Below are 18,173 nucleotides of genomic sequence, written 5' to 3'. Positions count from 1 at the left end.
CTTGGTTGTCCCTGCATCTTCCACTTCCCAAGCAACTTCCAATCACATTGCTGCTAGTCCTCTTCTCTCTACCAGCATTTCAGCCACTGAATCTTCTGCAGGCATACCTGTATCTATTTCCTCTCTTTCCACACAAAAACCTTCATATTGGCTTGTTGATTCAGGTGCCAATGAGCACATTTGTTGTGATTCCACTTGTTTTACATCATTCTATAAGATTAAACCTGTCCATGTATCTTTGCCTAATGGAAATATTGTTTTGGTTCATTATGCTGACACAATTGAGTTTGACTCCAAGTTTTATCTTAATCATGTTCTTTATTCACCCCATTTTTTTGCTAAACCTCATTTCTGTAGCCAAATTGTGTGAGTCTTTAACATGTTTCTTTCATTTTTCTCTTGACAAATGTCTCATATAGGACCAACAATCTTTGAAGATGATTGGTTTTGCTAAGCAATTGGATGGCTTATACAAATTTTATCCATCTAGCAGTGAATGCAATTTAGAACTTTCTAGTCTCAATAATAAAGCTTGTAATGCTATGTTATCTTTCCCTTGTAATAAAGTTCAATCTTTTGTTCCCTCTAATGCCTTGTGGCACTTCAGATTAGGGCATTTGTCTTCTCAAAGACAACATACTATGTCTCTGTTGTATCCATCTATCAAGATTGATAATAATAAACATGCTTGTGATTTGTGCCATTTTGCTAAACATAAACATTTACCATTTCTTTCTAGCACTTCTTATGCCTCTAAATGTTTTGAACTCATTCACCTTGATATTTGGGGGCCTATCTCTACTGCATCTGTTCATGGACACAGATATTTTTTAACCATTCTTGATGATCATAGCAGATTTCTATGGATCATTCTCCTTAAAACCAAAGCTGAAGTTTCTGCTCATGTTAAGAACTTTATCACCCTGATTCAAAACCATTTTCATACCACTCCCAAATTCATAAGAACTGATAATGATCCTGAATTCATGTTATCTTCTTTTTACTCTTCACATGGTATTGTTCATCAAAAATCTTGTGTGGAGACTCCCCAACAAAATGGTAGGGTTGAAAGAAAGCACCAACACATCCTCAATGTTGGTAGAGCTTTGCTATATCAGTCTAAATTTCCTCCTTCATATTGGTTCTATGCCATTCAACATGCTGTTTTTCTCATCAATAGAGTCCCCACACCTACTCTCAATAATCAGTCTCCTTATTTTGTCCTCCATCACAAACTTCCTGATAGTTCTTTATTCAAAGTTTTTGGATGTCTTTGTTATGCATCCACTTTACATTCTCACAGAACCAAATTGAATCCTAGAGCTAGAAAATCCATTTTTATAGGTTATCAGTCAGGATACAAAGGATTCACCCTATATGACCTTCATTCTAGATAAATTTTTATCTCTAGACATGTCACTTTCCATGAAAATTTCCTTCCCTATCCACATTCTCCTTCTTCAACTTCTCCTGACTGGCAGTATTATTCACACTTTCATTCCTCACCTGTTGACACCACTAATCATTCTCCACCCATCATTGATGATATTCTTGCTCCTACTCAACCTTCATCTGACCCTCCCTCTCCTCCACCACCCATACCACTCAATATTCCCAGACATTCAACTAGAACTACTACTACTCCATCTTATCTTAATGACTATATTTGTAATAATGTGCATGCTTCTACATACCCTATATCACATTATGTTTCTCATCATCATTTATCTAACAGTCATTCCTCTTTTGTTATGTCTCTCCATACTCAACCTGAGCCAAAAACCTATGCTGAGGCAAGCAAGCATGAATGTTGGAAGCATGCCATGCAAGTTGAACGTCAGGCCCTTGAGAAAACTGGTACTTGGAAACTGGTGGATTTACCACCAAATGTGAAGCCAATTGGTTGCAGATGGATTTAGTGGATTTACCACCAAATGTGAAGCCAATTGGTTGCAGATGGATTTACAAAGTAAAGTTTCATGCAGATGGTACTGTTGAAAGATATAAGGCCAGACTAGCAGTGTTATACCCTAATTTTGGACCTAAAAACACTAGCTCAGAACATCTTTCTTGCATTTTAAGTCATTTGATATGTTTCTGATCAATTGCATTTTTCTCTGCATATTATTTCAATGTTAGTTGCAAAATTCATGAAGAAGGGTATTTTAGTCTTTTCATGCATTCAAATTCATTTTAGTCCTTGAAAATTGTTTGTGTCTTTTCATTTGATTTGTATAAGTCCTTGTTTCAATCTCATGTCAAAATCCATTTCAAAAATTACGTTTAAAGTCATTTTGGGTCAGTTTAACCCCTAGGGGCATTTTAGTCATTTCCTATGTTAAAATTTCTTTCAATCTTCGAAAAATTGTCCCTAAGTCCTTTCAATTGGTTTGAATGATTTTTTTGTTTAATTCCATGTTAAAATCCATTTCAAGAATTTGCATCTGAGTCGTTTTGAGTCAGTTTAGCCCCTAGGGGCATTTTAGTCATTTCCTGTGTTAAGATTCCTTTTAATCCCTAAAAAAATTGTCTCTGAGTCTTTTAATTTGCTTGTATAAACTCTTGCTTTAGTTCCTTGTTAAAAATCATTTTAAAATTGCATTTGAGTCGTTTCGAGTCATTTTAGTCCCTAGGGGCATTTTGGTTATTTCACACGAAATTTTGACGGAGAGAGGTTACTTTGAAGTACCTCATTTCAGTAATTGGTTCATTTTAGTCCGTTTTGTTATTTTTAATCGTTTCACTTTACGTTATTTTCCGTTTACCAATTTTAATTCAATTTTATTTTTTATTTTTATTTTAGTCCTAAAGTTTCTAAAAATTGCATTTTTAGTCCAGTTTGTTAAAATTGCAGTCCAGTCCTTGTATTTTTCCTTTTTTGCAGAAAAGTCCCAAAAGTCAAAGCAGTTAGAGATCAGTCAAAGTTTGTTACACTTGTAGTCCACATGGCATTTTCTCATTGGTCAGGAATTACTGCATGGCACCTATAAAAGCAGTCCAACTCATCATTGAGTCACAATTCACTATTCATTTTCTGCCACATCACACAAAAAACAGATTTTCACTTTTCTCTCTCCAAAATTTTGGATCAAAGTCACAAAAAACCCAAGAACACCATGAATATCACATGAGTTTCACATGAACATTCAAACTTTCATCTAATTTTCCAAGAACACTAACCACAAAAATCATCATCAAACAACACCATTATCACTCATACATAACAAACTCGTCACTGTTCATCACTATTCACCGCCGGAAAAATCATTTTCGGACTCATCTCCCTCTACAAGTGCAAGGCCGATTTCGGCCACCACAAGAGGAGGAGGACGCGCGCGGCAACCACAAGGGGAGGGGAAAAAAACTCGCGGTCGGAGCTTAACCGGAGAGGGAAGAACGCTTGCGAATCGGATTCCACTTGAGGTAAGGATTTAGAAGCTTTTTACCATCTTTTTTGTCACTTTTTCTTTCAAAATTTCTCAAACTTCAAACTTAGATCTACGCTTCACCGTCGATTTTCTTGAAAAACTAAGCCCGGATTCGTGATTAGAACGAAAAAGGATTGTTAAAAAGCTAAAAAAAAATTGAATCGGGCAAAAAAAAAATTTCGACGCGGTGGTCGGCCACCGCGCCGGACCGGCGGAGCTTGACCGGAGAAGAAGGCTGCACTTGCAAACCTTCTCTCACTAGAAGTTGTAGAGAGAGGAAGAAGAAGGAATTATGAGAGAATTGAACCGAAAATGGCTTTTATAGGTGTAAACGAACCGGTTCGGTTCGCTTGAATCGGACCGGTTCATTTTGGTTTCTTCTTCTTGTTCCTCAACCGTTAGATCTAGCTGGATCAATCCAACGCTCCTAAGGCGTTTGGATGATCCAAGATCCATTTCACCTTGGGCCTGGGCTTCTTTTCTACACAGACTTTATTTTCCTATGTTTTTCTTGCTGTTTACTACGCTACTTCCTGCTGAATACACATTTGCATGCCTAAAATCTCTTTGAAAAATTCCAAGAAAATTCCTATAATTTTTCTAGTATATTTTGATCAATTTTGATATATTGCATGTCAAGATTGATCAAGAAATACTAGAAAATTATTTTGCCTTGGTTTAATGCTTTTTCTTTTACTTTTTGTTGAAAAATCTTGATGAAAAGCTTGTAAAATTTGGTGAGTTCTTTTTGCATTTGTGTTGATTGATTTAGGTTTGTTTCTTGTTAATTTTGTATGATGAAAATTGTTAGAGAAAATACATGGAGAAATTGTTTGAATTTTGTGTCGTTTTGTCCAATTTTGTGAAGTTTTTTGCATGTTTTAATGCTAATTGTTTGGTTCATAATAATTGTGGTTTGTTGAATAATTTTGGAGTATTGTTTGGTGATTGATTTGGTGTTTTGGTGCTGGTTTGTGATATGTGATAATTGATTCCTTATATGGCAAGTTACTTGATTCTTTAACATGTGAATTAGTGCAAAATAGGCTTAATAAAATGCCATAGTCTTTGACTTGTGTTTCTCATAACTCTCACATTGGGGCTGAACATAAAACCCTTTGAAAAATGTCAAAATGTGAGAGTTATGGGTCTCTTGCTTGCTTTGGAATTTTGGTATTCTATTAAGTGCATTCTTGCCACTTTTTCTTGCCATTTTACTATGTTATTATGCCTTATTTCTTTGCCAATTTTTTTTTACCATACTATGCCTTTTATCACTAACCACTTTACTTCATGTTTCATGCATTCCATAAGGCATCCCATCCTCCATCTTATATTCTTAGTCTTTATCTTTCTTACACTTTAAAGTTCATGCAAAAATTAGAATGTAACACTTAGGATTTTTTTTGTACTTTACTTTTATGCAATTTTAAATTCTTGCAAGACCATAGCATGTAATTAGGGCATGATGTAAAGGACAATGGACTCTAATGATGTACACCGACACGAGCACCGACACTAGCACACACCTCACATGGTTACTTTAGATATATGCTTAGGATATGCATGTTTAGATGTATGTTTAGGATTGCATGTTTAGATGAATGTTTAGGATTTACATTTAGAAAAATCAATTTTCCAAAAAACTTGAACAACATCACTTGAAAACCTTTTTCCAAATAAACCTTGGGATCAAAATCCCATTGCATTTTCTCTTTTATTTTCTTAATCAAATTTCAATGAAAATTAATCATACTTGACTTTTTTTCCAAAATAACTAATCAAACCTCACCTTTTCTTAAATTCTCATGCCTTTAAGGCCTTTCTCTCATTCTTCAAACTCCAATTTTCAAACTTAAAATCAACCAACAAAAAACAAAAACATTTTTTGGAAGAGAACTACGGTGGATTTGATCCCTTAAAAGGGTACGTAGGCAAGGAATCAAAATTCCTTCAATTCAAGTAAAATAAAAATTCAAACACTTTCTTCTCCCTCCAATTCTTCACTTAGTAAACTCTTAGGTTTAAATAAACACTTTCAAAATAGCATTTAAAAATAAAGCGCGCGCGTAGAAAGTAAAGACGGTTTCTATAGGATACTATAGTCGTTATGGGTGCCTAACACCTTCCCATAGCGAAAACAACTCCCGGACCTCGATTCTCAAGGGTTTTGCTTATTTTTTCCCTTCCCAAGAAAAAATGAGATATCACCGGTTAAAAAGGTTCAAACGTAATCAATGTTTGACACCCGAAAACCAAGATAAAACAAGCAGCAAAAGGGTGCAATCAAATTGAGGGTTTGGACTACTTTGATACATACTCTCCTGTTGCCAAATTAACTACTGTCAGACTTGTTATTGCCTTGTCTTCAATTCATAATTGGCATATTCATCAACTTGGTGTAAATAATGCCTTTTTACATGGAGATCTGCAGGAAGATGTGTATATGATGATTCCTCCTGTCATCAAACCCACCAAACCTAATCAAGTCTGCAAGTTAACCAAATCCCTTTATGGTTTAAAGCAAGCCAGCAGAAAATGGTATGAGAAGCTGACTTCAATGCTTTATGATCAACAATATACTCAGGCTGCATCTGATCACTCTCTTTTTGTTAAGAAAACTTCCACATCATTCACCATCCTTCTGGTATATGTGGATGACATCATCCTTGCAGGAAATTCACTCACTGAATTTGATCACATTAAGTCTATTCTGGATTCATTGTTCAAAATCAAAGACTTAGGCATATTGAAATACTTCTTGGGCATTGAAGTGGCACATTCCAAATTGGGAATTTCATTATGCCAAAGAAAATATTGTTTGGATTTACTGGATGATATATGCACTCTGGGTTCCAAACCTATATCTACTCCCTGTGATTCATCCATCAAGCTTCATTCAGATTCCAGTGCCCCTTTTGAAGATATTCCTGCTTACAGAAGATTGGTTGGAAGATTGCTCTATCTTAACAATACTAGACCTGATATTACATTTATTACTCAGTAGTTGAGCCAATTTCTTTCCAAACCTACACAAGCTCATCATTCAGCAGCTCTTAGAGTTCTCAAATATCTCAAGAGTTGTCCTGGCAAAGGCTTGTTCTTTCCCAGAAGTTCATCTATCACTTTACAGGGATTTTCAGATGCAGATTGGGCTGGATGTGTTGATACAAGAAGATCCATCTCTGGTCAGTGCTTCTTTTTAGGCAATTCCTTGATCTCTTGGAGAACTAAGAAGCAAATCACTGTATCCAGATCCTCTTTTGAAGCTGAGTATAGAGCCTTAGCATCTGCAACTTATGAACTCCAGTGGATCCTTTATCTTCTCAGAGATTTACACATTACATGTTCTAAGTTGCCAGTGTTATATTGTGATAATCACAGTGCTATTCACATTGCAGCCAATCCTGTCTTCCATGAACGCACCAAACATCTAGAAATTGATTACCATTTGATCAGAGAAAAGCTGCAATCAGGCATCCTCAAGCTTCTGCCAGTGTCTTCACAAGATCAAGTGGCTGATTTCTTTACAAAAGCATTGCTTCCCAAGACTTTCAATGTTCTTTTATCCAAGTTAGGGTTGATTAACATTTATCAACCACCAACTTGTGGGGGGCTATTACATCTGATGAGAATAGTTAGTTTAACTCTCTTACTTGTCATGCAAGTAACAGATATTAGGGTTACTATATGTTATAGCTTGTTCATGTTAGGATATGGTGCTCCTTATTATGTGTATATATAACCAATGTACTCATTCAATCATCAATAATAATACACTTCTCTTCATTTTCTCTTGTTTCCTAATAATACATTATATTGTACTTCAAATAATGTATTGTAGTATATAGTAGTAGTTTTTTTTTCATTAAGTTGAGATTCATTTGAATGTTTTTTTTTCTTTCTCTTTTTTTTTTTTGGAAAGGATCTTTCTCAACTTAGTATATGTTAGATTTCCGTCAAAATTAAAATTAAAATAAAAAGAATATAGAATGTGTTATTCTTCTCCATATTTAATCACAAAAGTTGTCTTGTTTTTTCAACTTAGATCGGTTGAATTCTACCATTTTTCACTAACCTCACACTTTCATTGCGGTTAACTATATACAACAACATGGATTGGATCTATAAGAAGGGGTTGGACTTCTACACCATGCCAAATTAAAATTCGAATAACGATTGGGATATGTACCCACTTTAGTGTCTTTTAACGCCTCAAAATTAGAGGTCAATGGAATGGAACAAGAAGAAATCAAAGTTTCTGTTTCTTATGGGCGGTTTTAAGAGATTCAAGGCAATTTTCTTTCTTTTCATTTTGGTCCCTGAAAACATATAGAGTTACTTGCCCTTCAAATTGTCACAACAACAATTTTCATAGAGTTAACGTCCAAGCTTAAGTTAGGGATGAAAATGACTAACAAAGTGAATACGAGATGATTATTTTGTATCTTTGTGTGGGTTAGAGATTGATATAATAGCGCATTACACATTTAAAGACTAAAATTATGGTTTGTCAGTGAAATCAGACGGGTAAACAAGATATCCAATGCAATAATACCACCAAAGAGGTTTTTTACATTGTACCACACGAATTCCTTTTACCCTTCCCATAATTAATTAAGGTTCAATCAAAGCTGGAAGAACATTTTTCGTAAATCATATTTTTATTGATTACTACTGTAACTTAGGACTCAATAAAGTGGTAAGAACGATGTCTAGTTTTTTAAACAACCATTATTTTGTGTTATTCTTACATGAGATAATAAGCGAAAGAAGTCAAAGAACTAAAAAAAAAAAAAACACATACATTTGATATAGTACAAATAGTACTATTTGATAACAAAACTGAATGATCCCTTTCTATTTGCACATGTTATTCGTTCTCGTACACTTCACAAGTTTACCCTTTCTTATAAAGGAAAAAAAAAGAACAATTCTCAAGTAGAAATTGTGTTTGCATTCCACAAACTAAGTGAATTTTCAAAGTTACAAATTAGAAGGACTAAATGTTATTTCATAATTTATTGGTTTTTGATTTTTGAATGAAATTAAACAGCTAAAATAGCTAATTAAATTCATCCCTTCAAATCAAAGACCATATATAATTAAAATAAAAGAATTATGTATCATTCCCTTGACATGATATTTGAGGAAGCACCAGCTTGATCTGGCAATGATGAATTTGGTAATGGAGAATCCAAATTGATAGCATCTTGGTGAGGTGGGTCTGATATAATAATATTAATAGGGGGTGCAGGATTAAGGAATTTTGTGATAGTGGGAATGATGGAACATCTACAAAGTGGACAAGTTGAATTTGATTGTAGCCAGTGATGTATGCAATCAATGTGGAACACATGTTTGCAATATGGAATCTGAAGCAACTCTTCCTTCACCTCAAATTCTCCCAAACAAACACAACATCTGTTTCAACATTTTATTGATTAGCTTCATATTTATAACCCAACAATCATACAGTATAGTATATCATATCAAATCAATAGAAGTCAAAGATTGAATATTGGAATTTTTCAAACCATATAAAAGGGCCCATCATGTGGATTCCAAGTTAGTTAGACCTTCCAAAGTGCTATATGTGTCCCAAACCGAAAAAGACTTCAGGCCTTAAATTTTGTTTGCTTGGTTTTATTGAATATTTTTTTTTGAAAAATAAATGAAGTTCTATCATATTAATTTTGTTTGCTTAATTTTGATTCTTATCAACTTGGGTCACATGTGCAACATACAGTATCCGTTATTTTATCTAATGTCAAAAGAAAAGCAAAATCATTAGTTATATTCTAGTTATCTTTTTTACTACCTTTCTTTTCATGTAGCACCTTTTTTTTTTTTTTAAAAAATAAAATAAAATAGTGGATGCCATTAAATATATTCTAACCAGTAATTCATGAATTGAAGATTCTCTAAACAGTTTTTCAGCTTCAAGAACAACATTCGTTTCGTCAAAAAGAGCAAACATTCGTTGAATGTATAATTTTTAAGACAAACCAAGAACTTATGAAATTATAACAACTCAAAAATATTATGTAGTACATCCAATTTACAAAGCTATATCTACAGAAAATATTCTGAATGGATAAAGATAAAAGCATAGTAAGTTCAAACAAAACTCCTTAATCCAGAGAAACATTCAAACAAAATGAAAAAACAAACTTACAGTGAATCCCTTGCTTGTAAATCCTCATCAAACAAAACTCTAGGAAGTTTGTCCAAGAATTGCACGGTCAAATCCAATCGACGAGGCTATGAGATTATTAAAACCATATAAGATGATTGAATTAATTTATATGGTGCAAAGAAATAACTAAGCAAGAAAGAAACCTAACATGAAAATATTTCCACTTTGGTATTATTAGAAACTAAATAAACCAAATGAAAAGTAATAATGAAAGAACTTACTGAGGAAGATGAATAATAACGATAGGTAGTTGGAGGAATATTGATCCTTGGAAGTAAGTGTGGAGAGAAAGAAGAAGCTCTTCTCTTGAGGTAGAACAAGTAAAAAAGGAGAAAGAGAATAATGGAAAAAAGTATAGGAATTGAGAATATGAAAGCTTGGTAAAGCTTAAGTTGAAGTTCTTCTGAATACATATGTGGAAGAGTAGGAGGAGAACTTGAAATTTGTGGAACACTACTCATCATCACATCATATTTCTTTACATTCATAATTATTATTCCTTTTGCCACTGCCTCATATATAAATACAAGTTATAAGAGCAAGACCAATATATTTGGATGAATGAAACTTTATAGTTGAGGCATGCATATGCTTACCAAACAGTGTCGCGTTTCTTTGGTTAACAGGACAAATAGTTTTGCTCCAACTTCCCAAAAGAGACAGAAACATCATATATAGTATAGTAAACTTGTGTGTTCGAATATTTATATTTGTTATTTGTTAAATTGATTAAATTTGTTTATTCCATAAAAGACTGAATAGACATTCAAAATATGGAATATATTTAAGTGCCTCAAATTTTTATGACTCATTTAAGTGCGTGTTTATTTGATGAAAATTACGATAAAAAATCACGTTAGCGTAGAAACTAGTATTTGAAGCTTTTGGAAATCACAGCAAAAACGTAGTGGAAAGCATACAAATGTACTTTTGTGTATTGCAAACGGGAAACCAAACACACGTTAAGCCTCTTGCTAAGTCCTTTAATTATGACTCCCCGTTGAAAGAACATTATTTTGCCTTAGCTAGTTATGTTAGTTTATTTTTGTGGATTTGGGTCAAGGGCTTCATGAATTGAGGACAAACTTGTAGGGTTGCGTAAATTGATAGCTCTAGGTGGAACGTGGGTTCGAACCCTAATTTTTTTAATGTGTGAGTTTTGCCGATAGATTTAAAAATAAAATAAAAAAAATTAATTAGTGATTGATTGAGAGGGGTATTGTATAGCAATTAATTAGCATCGTTAATTAATAAAGTGGCAGTGGTACATATTCTATCTTTTTCATATGATGGGACAAGGCCATAATCCATTGATCCTCCACTCCACTATGAGGATATAGCCTCACGTCAACCATCGTAAGCCCGTTCTCTTGTTTGTAATCTCGTAGGCCAAAAATCTGGGCTGCATTCTCTCTACTTCGTTCCTAGTGCTAACTTTTTGTAAAAAAAATTGATTAATTAATTAAGTGCATATGTTATTACTACTGCTACAACTGCTCAACTCAATCAAATTGTTCCAATGAGATCATCTTCGCGAAATTTAAGTTTCGTGAATTCGAAAAGGAATAAAACCTCCCTAAAAGGTTGTGGCACACCCCTTTATGTAATGTTTCATTGATTAATCAAATTGGGAGAAAATTGATTGAGAAACCCTTGGATTGGGACGGATCTTTAAGACTTTGCACTCGAACTTATACTTGAGTATGCAACACATTTAAATTTTTCCTTTTAGATATAAGACTCGGATGATTAGTTTGCACATTTACTCGCGGAAAATACCAAATTTCCTTTTAGATATAAGACTCGGATGATTAGTTTGCACATTTACTCGCGGAAAATACCAAATTTCCTTTTAGATATAAGACTCGGATGATTAGTTTGCACATTTACTCGCGGAAAATACCAAATTTACCAAACAAAAAAAAAACATGTGAAATTGCTTTTACAAGATGTTATGACTCTTCGTCGTATTATTTGTGAAGAAAAATCGACCAGTGATCTTTTAGCTAAACCAAGGTTAAGAGTAGTGATAATATCTTTTTACAACCATACCGGTTAAAAAAGTTTTTTAGAATTTAATTAACATTTTGATAAAAAAATTATAACTAATTATTGATTTATATCATGTGTATATAGGGTTATTGGGATTGATCATGGGATGAATTGGCTAATTATGATCTTCATGCTTCCGTCCAATATGTTTACAATCATACCGGTAAAAAATCCACTATGAAGGTCATTCTCAGGTTAGTTCACTCCTAATTGATTATTATTATTATTATTATTATTATTATTATTATTATTATTATTATTATTATTATTATTATTATTATTATTATTATTATTATTATTATTATTATTATTATTATTATTATTATTATTATTATTATTATTATTATTATTATTATTATTATTATTATTATTATTATTATTATTATTATTATTATTATTATTATTATTATTATTATTATTATTATTATTATTATTATTATTATTATTATTATTATTATTATTATTATTATTATTATTATTATTATTATTATTATGTTTTTAGTGTGTAACAATGCTATAGGTTTTTCAGGGAACTTTGATGGCTTTGTTGCTTTGCCTCAAGGGAAACTTTTGAATACATTGAGATCAGCTGCATTATTTAGTCCAATTATTTATATGAATCTAAATCCTTCAAAGGAAATAAGTCTTGTTGTTGGCCTCTTTTTAGCTAATGTGAGACACACGAAAAAAATAACACTCTATTTAACTATAATTTTGGGGTAATATGTATTGAATATTTATTGAATGCAATTATGAAAATGTTTTTCTTTTTTTAATATAACAGGAAGTATATTGACCGGTCCTTTATCAATTCATTCCTAACGTGTAAGAGAATAAATAATCTTTTTATCTACTTTTACTATATCTTTGCTAAAATGTTTTAGTGCAAAATAAAAATGTAAAACTAAAAAACTATTGTAGTAATAATATCACATGTTTTTATGATTAGCATGTATGTTGCAACAAAATTTGTGAATGACATATGTAACATTCTAAACCTCGACCTCACAAACCATTTAGCATTGTTTACAGGTACTTTATATGTTATTGATTGATGGAATGATTAGTAAATTTTATATATCAAAAAGATTACCACAATTAATGGTTTTATTTTTGTGTTCCCTATCTTAAAATTTTATAGGTCCGAATTGTTGCTTAAATTCTTCTAGAATGGATGTTTATCTTGGACATGTACCACAATAAGAATTTGATCCATTTCTCTCAAAGTAAGTATACTAACACTTATATTTTTAACTGTGTTTGCTTACTGCGACTAAATATCATTGGATTTAATTTGTATGTACAATATATATGTGTAATACAATTTTATACATACATACAACTACGTCTCATTATGGTATAATTTAATTGGATGCATGTATCAAAAATTTATATGATCACTGTATAGAAATTAATCTCAATATCATTTTTATGCATTTCTAATTAGGACTAATAATTTTTTTATTGACTTTTGTATTATAAAATGAGTAGTGTCAAGAATCGGAACAATCGCAAAGTATGATTATGTTCATCAAGCACAAAATCTACTGCACTATGGACATCAAACTCCTCCAACTTATGACATTACCAAAATCCTTACCGAATTCTCTCTTTCTCTAGGTGTTGGAGGGCAAGATATGTTATCTGATGTGCAAGATGTGAATCTATTGCTTAATGACCTCAAGGATCATGATTCTAACAAGCTAGTGGTGTTGTTGAAGGATAATTATGCACATGTAGATTTCATTGCGGCTATCAATGCTAAACAAGTCGTTTATGATCCTATACGATGGCTTATTTCAATGCTCATTGAGTTTACAGTTATTATTGTGCTTCAAATATATTTACTATCTATCTATTAATAATATGGGTCTTGTTAACCCGAGCCCCCAGTTAGTGGTTATTATGTTTAAGTAAATTGTATAAGGAATCTTAGATTATGGGTGCTTCTAAAGATGATATTTCAAGTAAAGATTCGCAAATGATGTAATGTAATGGAAAATTCAAATGAATAAGATATGCTAATGTCCAACTATGATTGTCTTAATAAAACTATAACATGTTATCCTTTCAAGAGGGATGAGTGTCCAATGAAGAAATAAACAAGGGATGTTAATGTCGAGTAAAACACTAGAACATATCTTTGAGTTATTTAAAGAGACTTTAAGTAAGGTGTGTGTAATTCACCCTAAAATATTATTAAGAAAATGTTAACAAGTGTCCCAACATTTCCCTTTAAAATTTTGTGTTGCGCTTTTGTTAGGGAGTTGCTAATTCGTTTAAAATCAAAACCATAGGTGTAAACTGTTGTATAATTTTTTTTATTAATTACTTCATCAAACAAAATGTTACCCAGTTAAGTAAGGCTAAGATGATAAGGATATTATGACTTGTGTCACACTTTGCTTCCTTCCCAAGCCTTTATATTTTTATGTACTATTGCAAATTTTGGAAAACCCCATTAAGTGTTGTGTCACACTTCTCTTTTGTATTTAAAAATAATAATATTTAAGAAAGAATGAGAGAAGGGTTTGAATTAAAGAAGAAAAATAGAACTCAACCATAATGGAATTTTATTGAAAAATATGATGGGACTAATAATTGGTGACATAGACTAGAAATAAAAAGGCAAAGAGTAACAAAACAACACATACATTCATGTGTTGGTCTCTAACAAGGGTAACTAACAACTGAAAATTAAGCTGGAAATAGAAATAAGATTACAAGAATCAATCCAAAAACTATAAGATCATAATTAATTAATGACTCAATGGGTTGGGCAGAGGAAGAGGATGCATGAGTGCCATTAATAGTCATTTGACACTTGGAGAAGAATGATCAATAGCAGTTATCTTTTTGTTGTTGTTGCTGGGGTGGTCTTGGACAGTAGCGTTACTCATGCCAACTACCACTTCTGACAGATTCACCTCTCCTTTTCCATTATTCTTCCTTGCTGCTATCTGCTCTTGGGTTGACTTGTAATATGATGCATATAGAATCAATTGTACCACTGCAAACATTGTCCCAATCCCATTTGGTATCTGATTGAGATATAATCCATTTAGTACAATATTAGTCTAACACTTACACTTAATAATTTTAAGCAAAGAATTAAGCATTCCTTACCGCAATGAATGGGTCAAAAGGGATGAGCGCATAAATGGTCCAAGAAACACCGTTTCCAAATGAAGCTAAAGATAGGAAAAACGGCATGAACTCAACGCTTTTAGTCTTGATCACTAGTTTCTGCAACCATAGATTATTAAGATCACATATGATTAAGCCAATTCAACAATCCATATTAACCAATTTTATCTTAAATAAAAAATTAAACATGATATATATATTAAGTACTAACCATGATAGACAAAGGTGAAGCATACATGCCAATATTAAAGAGCATGCATATGGTCCCAACAACAGCAGAACGTTTGTTAACGGTGTGAAGCATTGTCAATGAAATAAATGAGAGAAGGAAAATGAAAATAAGCTCCAAGAGTAAACCAAGGAAGACTTTGAGCCTCTTTTTACGATCAGAATATATGAGAAAGAGTGTGATATAGATGATCTCAACCACACATCCTGCACCATTGATGGTCACCACAAGGAAACTGTGAGGGTGCACCATTGGTAACCCGTAGAGAGTCCAAACCATGCAGTTCATCAACGTGGCTAGGTATGGTACGGGTGAGTATTGTTCCACTGATCCTTTCTTGCATATTCCAACAAATGTTGGCCTGCATAATTAAGAACATGAAGAAAAAAATTAACAACAAATGTTGGTATTGTTAATTTTACGTTAAAATTGAAAAATGCGGGAAGAGATCGAGAAATAAACTTACACCGGAGACAAGAACATGCATCCGGCGATGACATTTCCTGTAGTCAAGAGAGGAAAAAAAATGCAAAAAGTGATAAATCAATAAGGTGGAAATTATTTTTTTCAAAAAAACAAAAATAAGGTGGAAATTATAACCAAAAAGTAAATTACAAGAAAAAGAAAAAATATTCATGAAGTAATGAGTACATATGTTTTTTATTGAAAACTTAAAATGCATATTAGTATGACCCACCTATGATACCCACTACTGTTCGAGCAATTTCTGCAGTACTCATTTTTCCTAGATTTTGCAACTGAAATTACAAATATATATGAATGCAATTTTGAGTCTATAACACTCTCACTATCGATGCGTGAGAATATAGTATTTGGTATATCATCTATATTGCATGTATTGTGACTTGTGACTAATTGTGAGGGAGTATGTACGGTGTTCGTCCTATAAATAGAGAAAAGTTTGATTGAGATTTGGCAGTTGGCACTATGTTTAAGATACTGATCTACTACTACCCACTAGGATAGAGCCGCCAACGTCCATATCTCATAGTCATAGACATGGCTGTCACAGTTTTTCGCACTGATTTTTATGCATATGCTACGTTCCCCCTTAATCTAAAATATACTCCAACGAATATATGAATTTATATATATGAATTTATGTACTTTTTTTGAAAGAATGTATGAATTTATATACTTAAAATCGTTCAATACTACAACGTCATAAGTATAAACATGCACCCCTTCTCCACGCATGAAATGATGAGTTGTTGGCTCTAGTTTACCAAAAACAAATGAAAGAAAACGAATCGTAAAAGCTCAACGTTCATTCGTTTTTCTTTAATTTCATGGAAAAATTAACGTTGATTAAGTCATCGTCTTAGTGAAACGATAAGAAAGACTGTGAATTTCTATTATAAGAGGTGCGTCGACAGTGTAGATCTTACCTCATACTCTAAAATGTTAAAATGAGTGAAGCATGATTATGCTTCTCTGTCGCGACTTTTTTCTTGTTGAATGTGGACACCTTTGTTCTTCTAAAACAAAAGTCGCAAATACGCATTAAATACCTTATAATGCCCCTTATGTGGATTTCGAAAAATCCTATGATTTAGCTTGGTGTTTTTGAATTGCATAGTGGGTAGGTTTTTCTTCGATGATATGTTGCGATTTTGAATTTTTCCTTGCATTTTCTCATGTAACGTGTGTTTCGATAAATAGGTGTCGCAAATGGAGGTAAACATCCATAAGGGCCTTATGCAAAATGATCTCCTTGCTTGATTTCTTTATTTATTGGTGGTATAGGGTCTGAGTGGGATGGTCTTTAAGTTGGAGGCTCTCAATAAATTTAGGGTTTTAAGGCGGTTGATGAGGGATTGACAATTTTCCGTCTATAATATGCAGATGATACTATGTTTATAAGATGTTTATAGGGGAACCAACTATGGAACACCTTTGTTCCTTGAAGATGATCTTTGTTGTTTCAATTTTGCATTTGTTCTAGAGGATAACTTCTCTGTGTGTGAGAGAGAGAACGTAAAAAAAACTAACGACAACTAATACAGATTAGGAGACATAGCTAGTTTTGATGGTGTAAAAATAAGAGTGTTAGCAACATGCTTTCTAATACACACATCTGAACACATTTTTTTTATTAATTAAAATTCATATGACTCCTACATAATTTTTTAACAGTAAAGTAAATATAAAAAAAATATTGAAATGTGTGCTTCGAGTATAACTTTTCTTAAAAATATTTGGATGGAATTCAATATGACACCTCGTTTTATTGAAACAAAATTTTCGTTTTGGGTCCACTAGCCATTATTTATTTTCTTTCTCAGTCCACTAACCAACATAAGGACAATAAATTGAGCGCAATTAATTTTCTGCCATTCTTTCCCCTAAAAAAAACTCTACCATTTTCCATTTTTTATACACTAGAACTTAATTTTCTCTCATTTGCCGTTTTCAAGAAAATTTATCATGTACGTGCTGATACGAACATTTATTTTGAACCACTTGAATGATATTATATCTCGATATCAAATCAAGTGTAAGAATTTTTGAGGTTTCCTTAAATAAATAAATAAAGTGAAGTCAAGTGGTTTTGAGGTTATATATATTTTTTAAGAAAAAAAATTTAGTGCACTAATTTTTAAGATAAAAATTAGTTTTATATACTGAAATACTCTTATTATTAGTCATTAGTAATAAGTAGTTTTTTAAGAAGAAATCAGTTTTATATACTGAAATACTCTTATTATTAGTCATTAGTAATAAGTAGTTTTTTAAGAAGAAATTAGTAAAGTAGTTAAATGAGTTTTTTCTGTCCTCGCGAGTTTAACTCAGTTGGTATGGACCTTGTAGTAGAAATTATTGTTGATATTATAAAAACACAAAGAAATTATAAAAAGACAAATAATATGAATCAAATTTCAAATATTTCAAATTAGACATGTTTGGGAGGTGGATTTTGGAGAGTTGGGTTTATATTTTAGGGTTTTGCTAACCAGTGTCCTAAAGGCAATGGTTAAGAAATCCAGAAGTAAAAGTTTTGTCTTGGAAATGTAAGATGTTACATTTGATCAAGTAATAATTATACTAATTTTTATTAAAAACTTGCTTGTTTTAGTTGCTTAATTAATGCCCTTGG

General features: G+C 32.3%; 2 protein-coding genes and 1 pseudogene across 2 annotated transcripts; 1 reads left to right on the top strand and 2 right to left on the bottom strand.

Annotated features, from left to right (window-relative positions):
- Nucleotides 1-8,236: 8,236 nt before the first annotated feature.
- On the bottom strand, nt 8,237-10,299 carry LOC146940588 (putative E3 ubiquitin-protein ligase RHA4A). The gene is made up of 4 exons (XM_085754261.1): nt 10,224-10,299; nt 9,849-10,135; nt 9,607-9,692; nt 8,237-8,852 (listed from the first exon to the last, which is right to left on the bottom strand). The coding sequence occupies exons 1-4, from the start codon at nt 10,297-10,299 to the stop codon at nt 8,555-8,557; spliced, it is 747 nt and encodes a 248-aa protein (XP_085610387.1). The 3' UTR covers nt 8,237-8,554.
- Nucleotides 10,300-11,581: 1,282 nt separating this feature from the next.
- Nucleotides 11,582-13,492, top strand: LOC146940587 (triacylglycerol lipase 2-like; annotated as a pseudogene).
- Nucleotides 13,493-14,229: 737 nt separating this feature from the next.
- LOC146940586 (bidirectional sugar transporter SWEET4-like) lies at nt 14,230-15,917 on the bottom strand. The gene is made up of 5 exons (XM_085757979.1): nt 15,753-15,917; nt 15,522-15,558; nt 15,038-15,416; nt 14,806-14,925; nt 14,230-14,720 (listed from the first exon to the last, which is right to left on the bottom strand). Exons 1-5 carry the CDS (start codon nt 15,793-15,795, stop codon nt 14,493-14,495), a joined length of 807 nt encoding a protein of 268 aa, XP_085614105.1. The 5' UTR covers nt 15,796-15,917; the 3' UTR covers nt 14,230-14,492.
- Nucleotides 15,918-18,173: the final 2,256 nt, after the last annotated feature.

This window comes from Medicago sativa, chromosome 3 (genome assembly GCF_051527215.1).
Source record: "Medicago sativa cultivar Bolivia chromosome 3, Bolivia_mono, whole genome shotgun sequence".
Taxonomy (NCBI): domain Eukaryota; kingdom Viridiplantae; phylum Streptophyta; class Magnoliopsida; order Fabales; family Fabaceae; genus Medicago; species Medicago sativa.
Note: the sequence above shows the minus strand (reverse complement) of the source record. Positions and strands in the feature narration are given on the sequence as shown.

Coding starts and splice junctions, on each gene's coding strand:
- LOC146940588 (XM_085754261.1), bottom strand. CDS start 10,299: ATGATGTTTCTGTCTCTTTTGGGAAGTTGGAGCAAAACTATTTGTCCT. Junction 10,136..10,223: donor AAGAAACGCGACACTGTTTG/GTAAGCATATGC, acceptor TATATGAGGCAG/TGGCAAAAGGAATAATAATT. Junction 8,853..9,606: donor TTACAAGCAAGGGATTCACT/GTAAGTTTGTTT, acceptor ATGTTGAAACAG/ATGTTGTGTTTGTTTGGGAG.
- LOC146940586 (XM_085757979.1), bottom strand. CDS start 15,795: ATGAGTACTGCAGAAATTGCTCGAACAGTAGTGGGTATCATAG. Junction 15,559..15,752: donor AACAGTAGTGGGTATCATAG/GTGGGTCATACT, acceptor TCTTGACTACAG/GAAATGTCATCGCCGGATGC. Junction 14,926..15,037: donor CTTCACCTTTGTCTATCATG/GTTAGTACTTAA, acceptor CTATGGTTGCAG/AAACTAGTGATCAAGACTAA.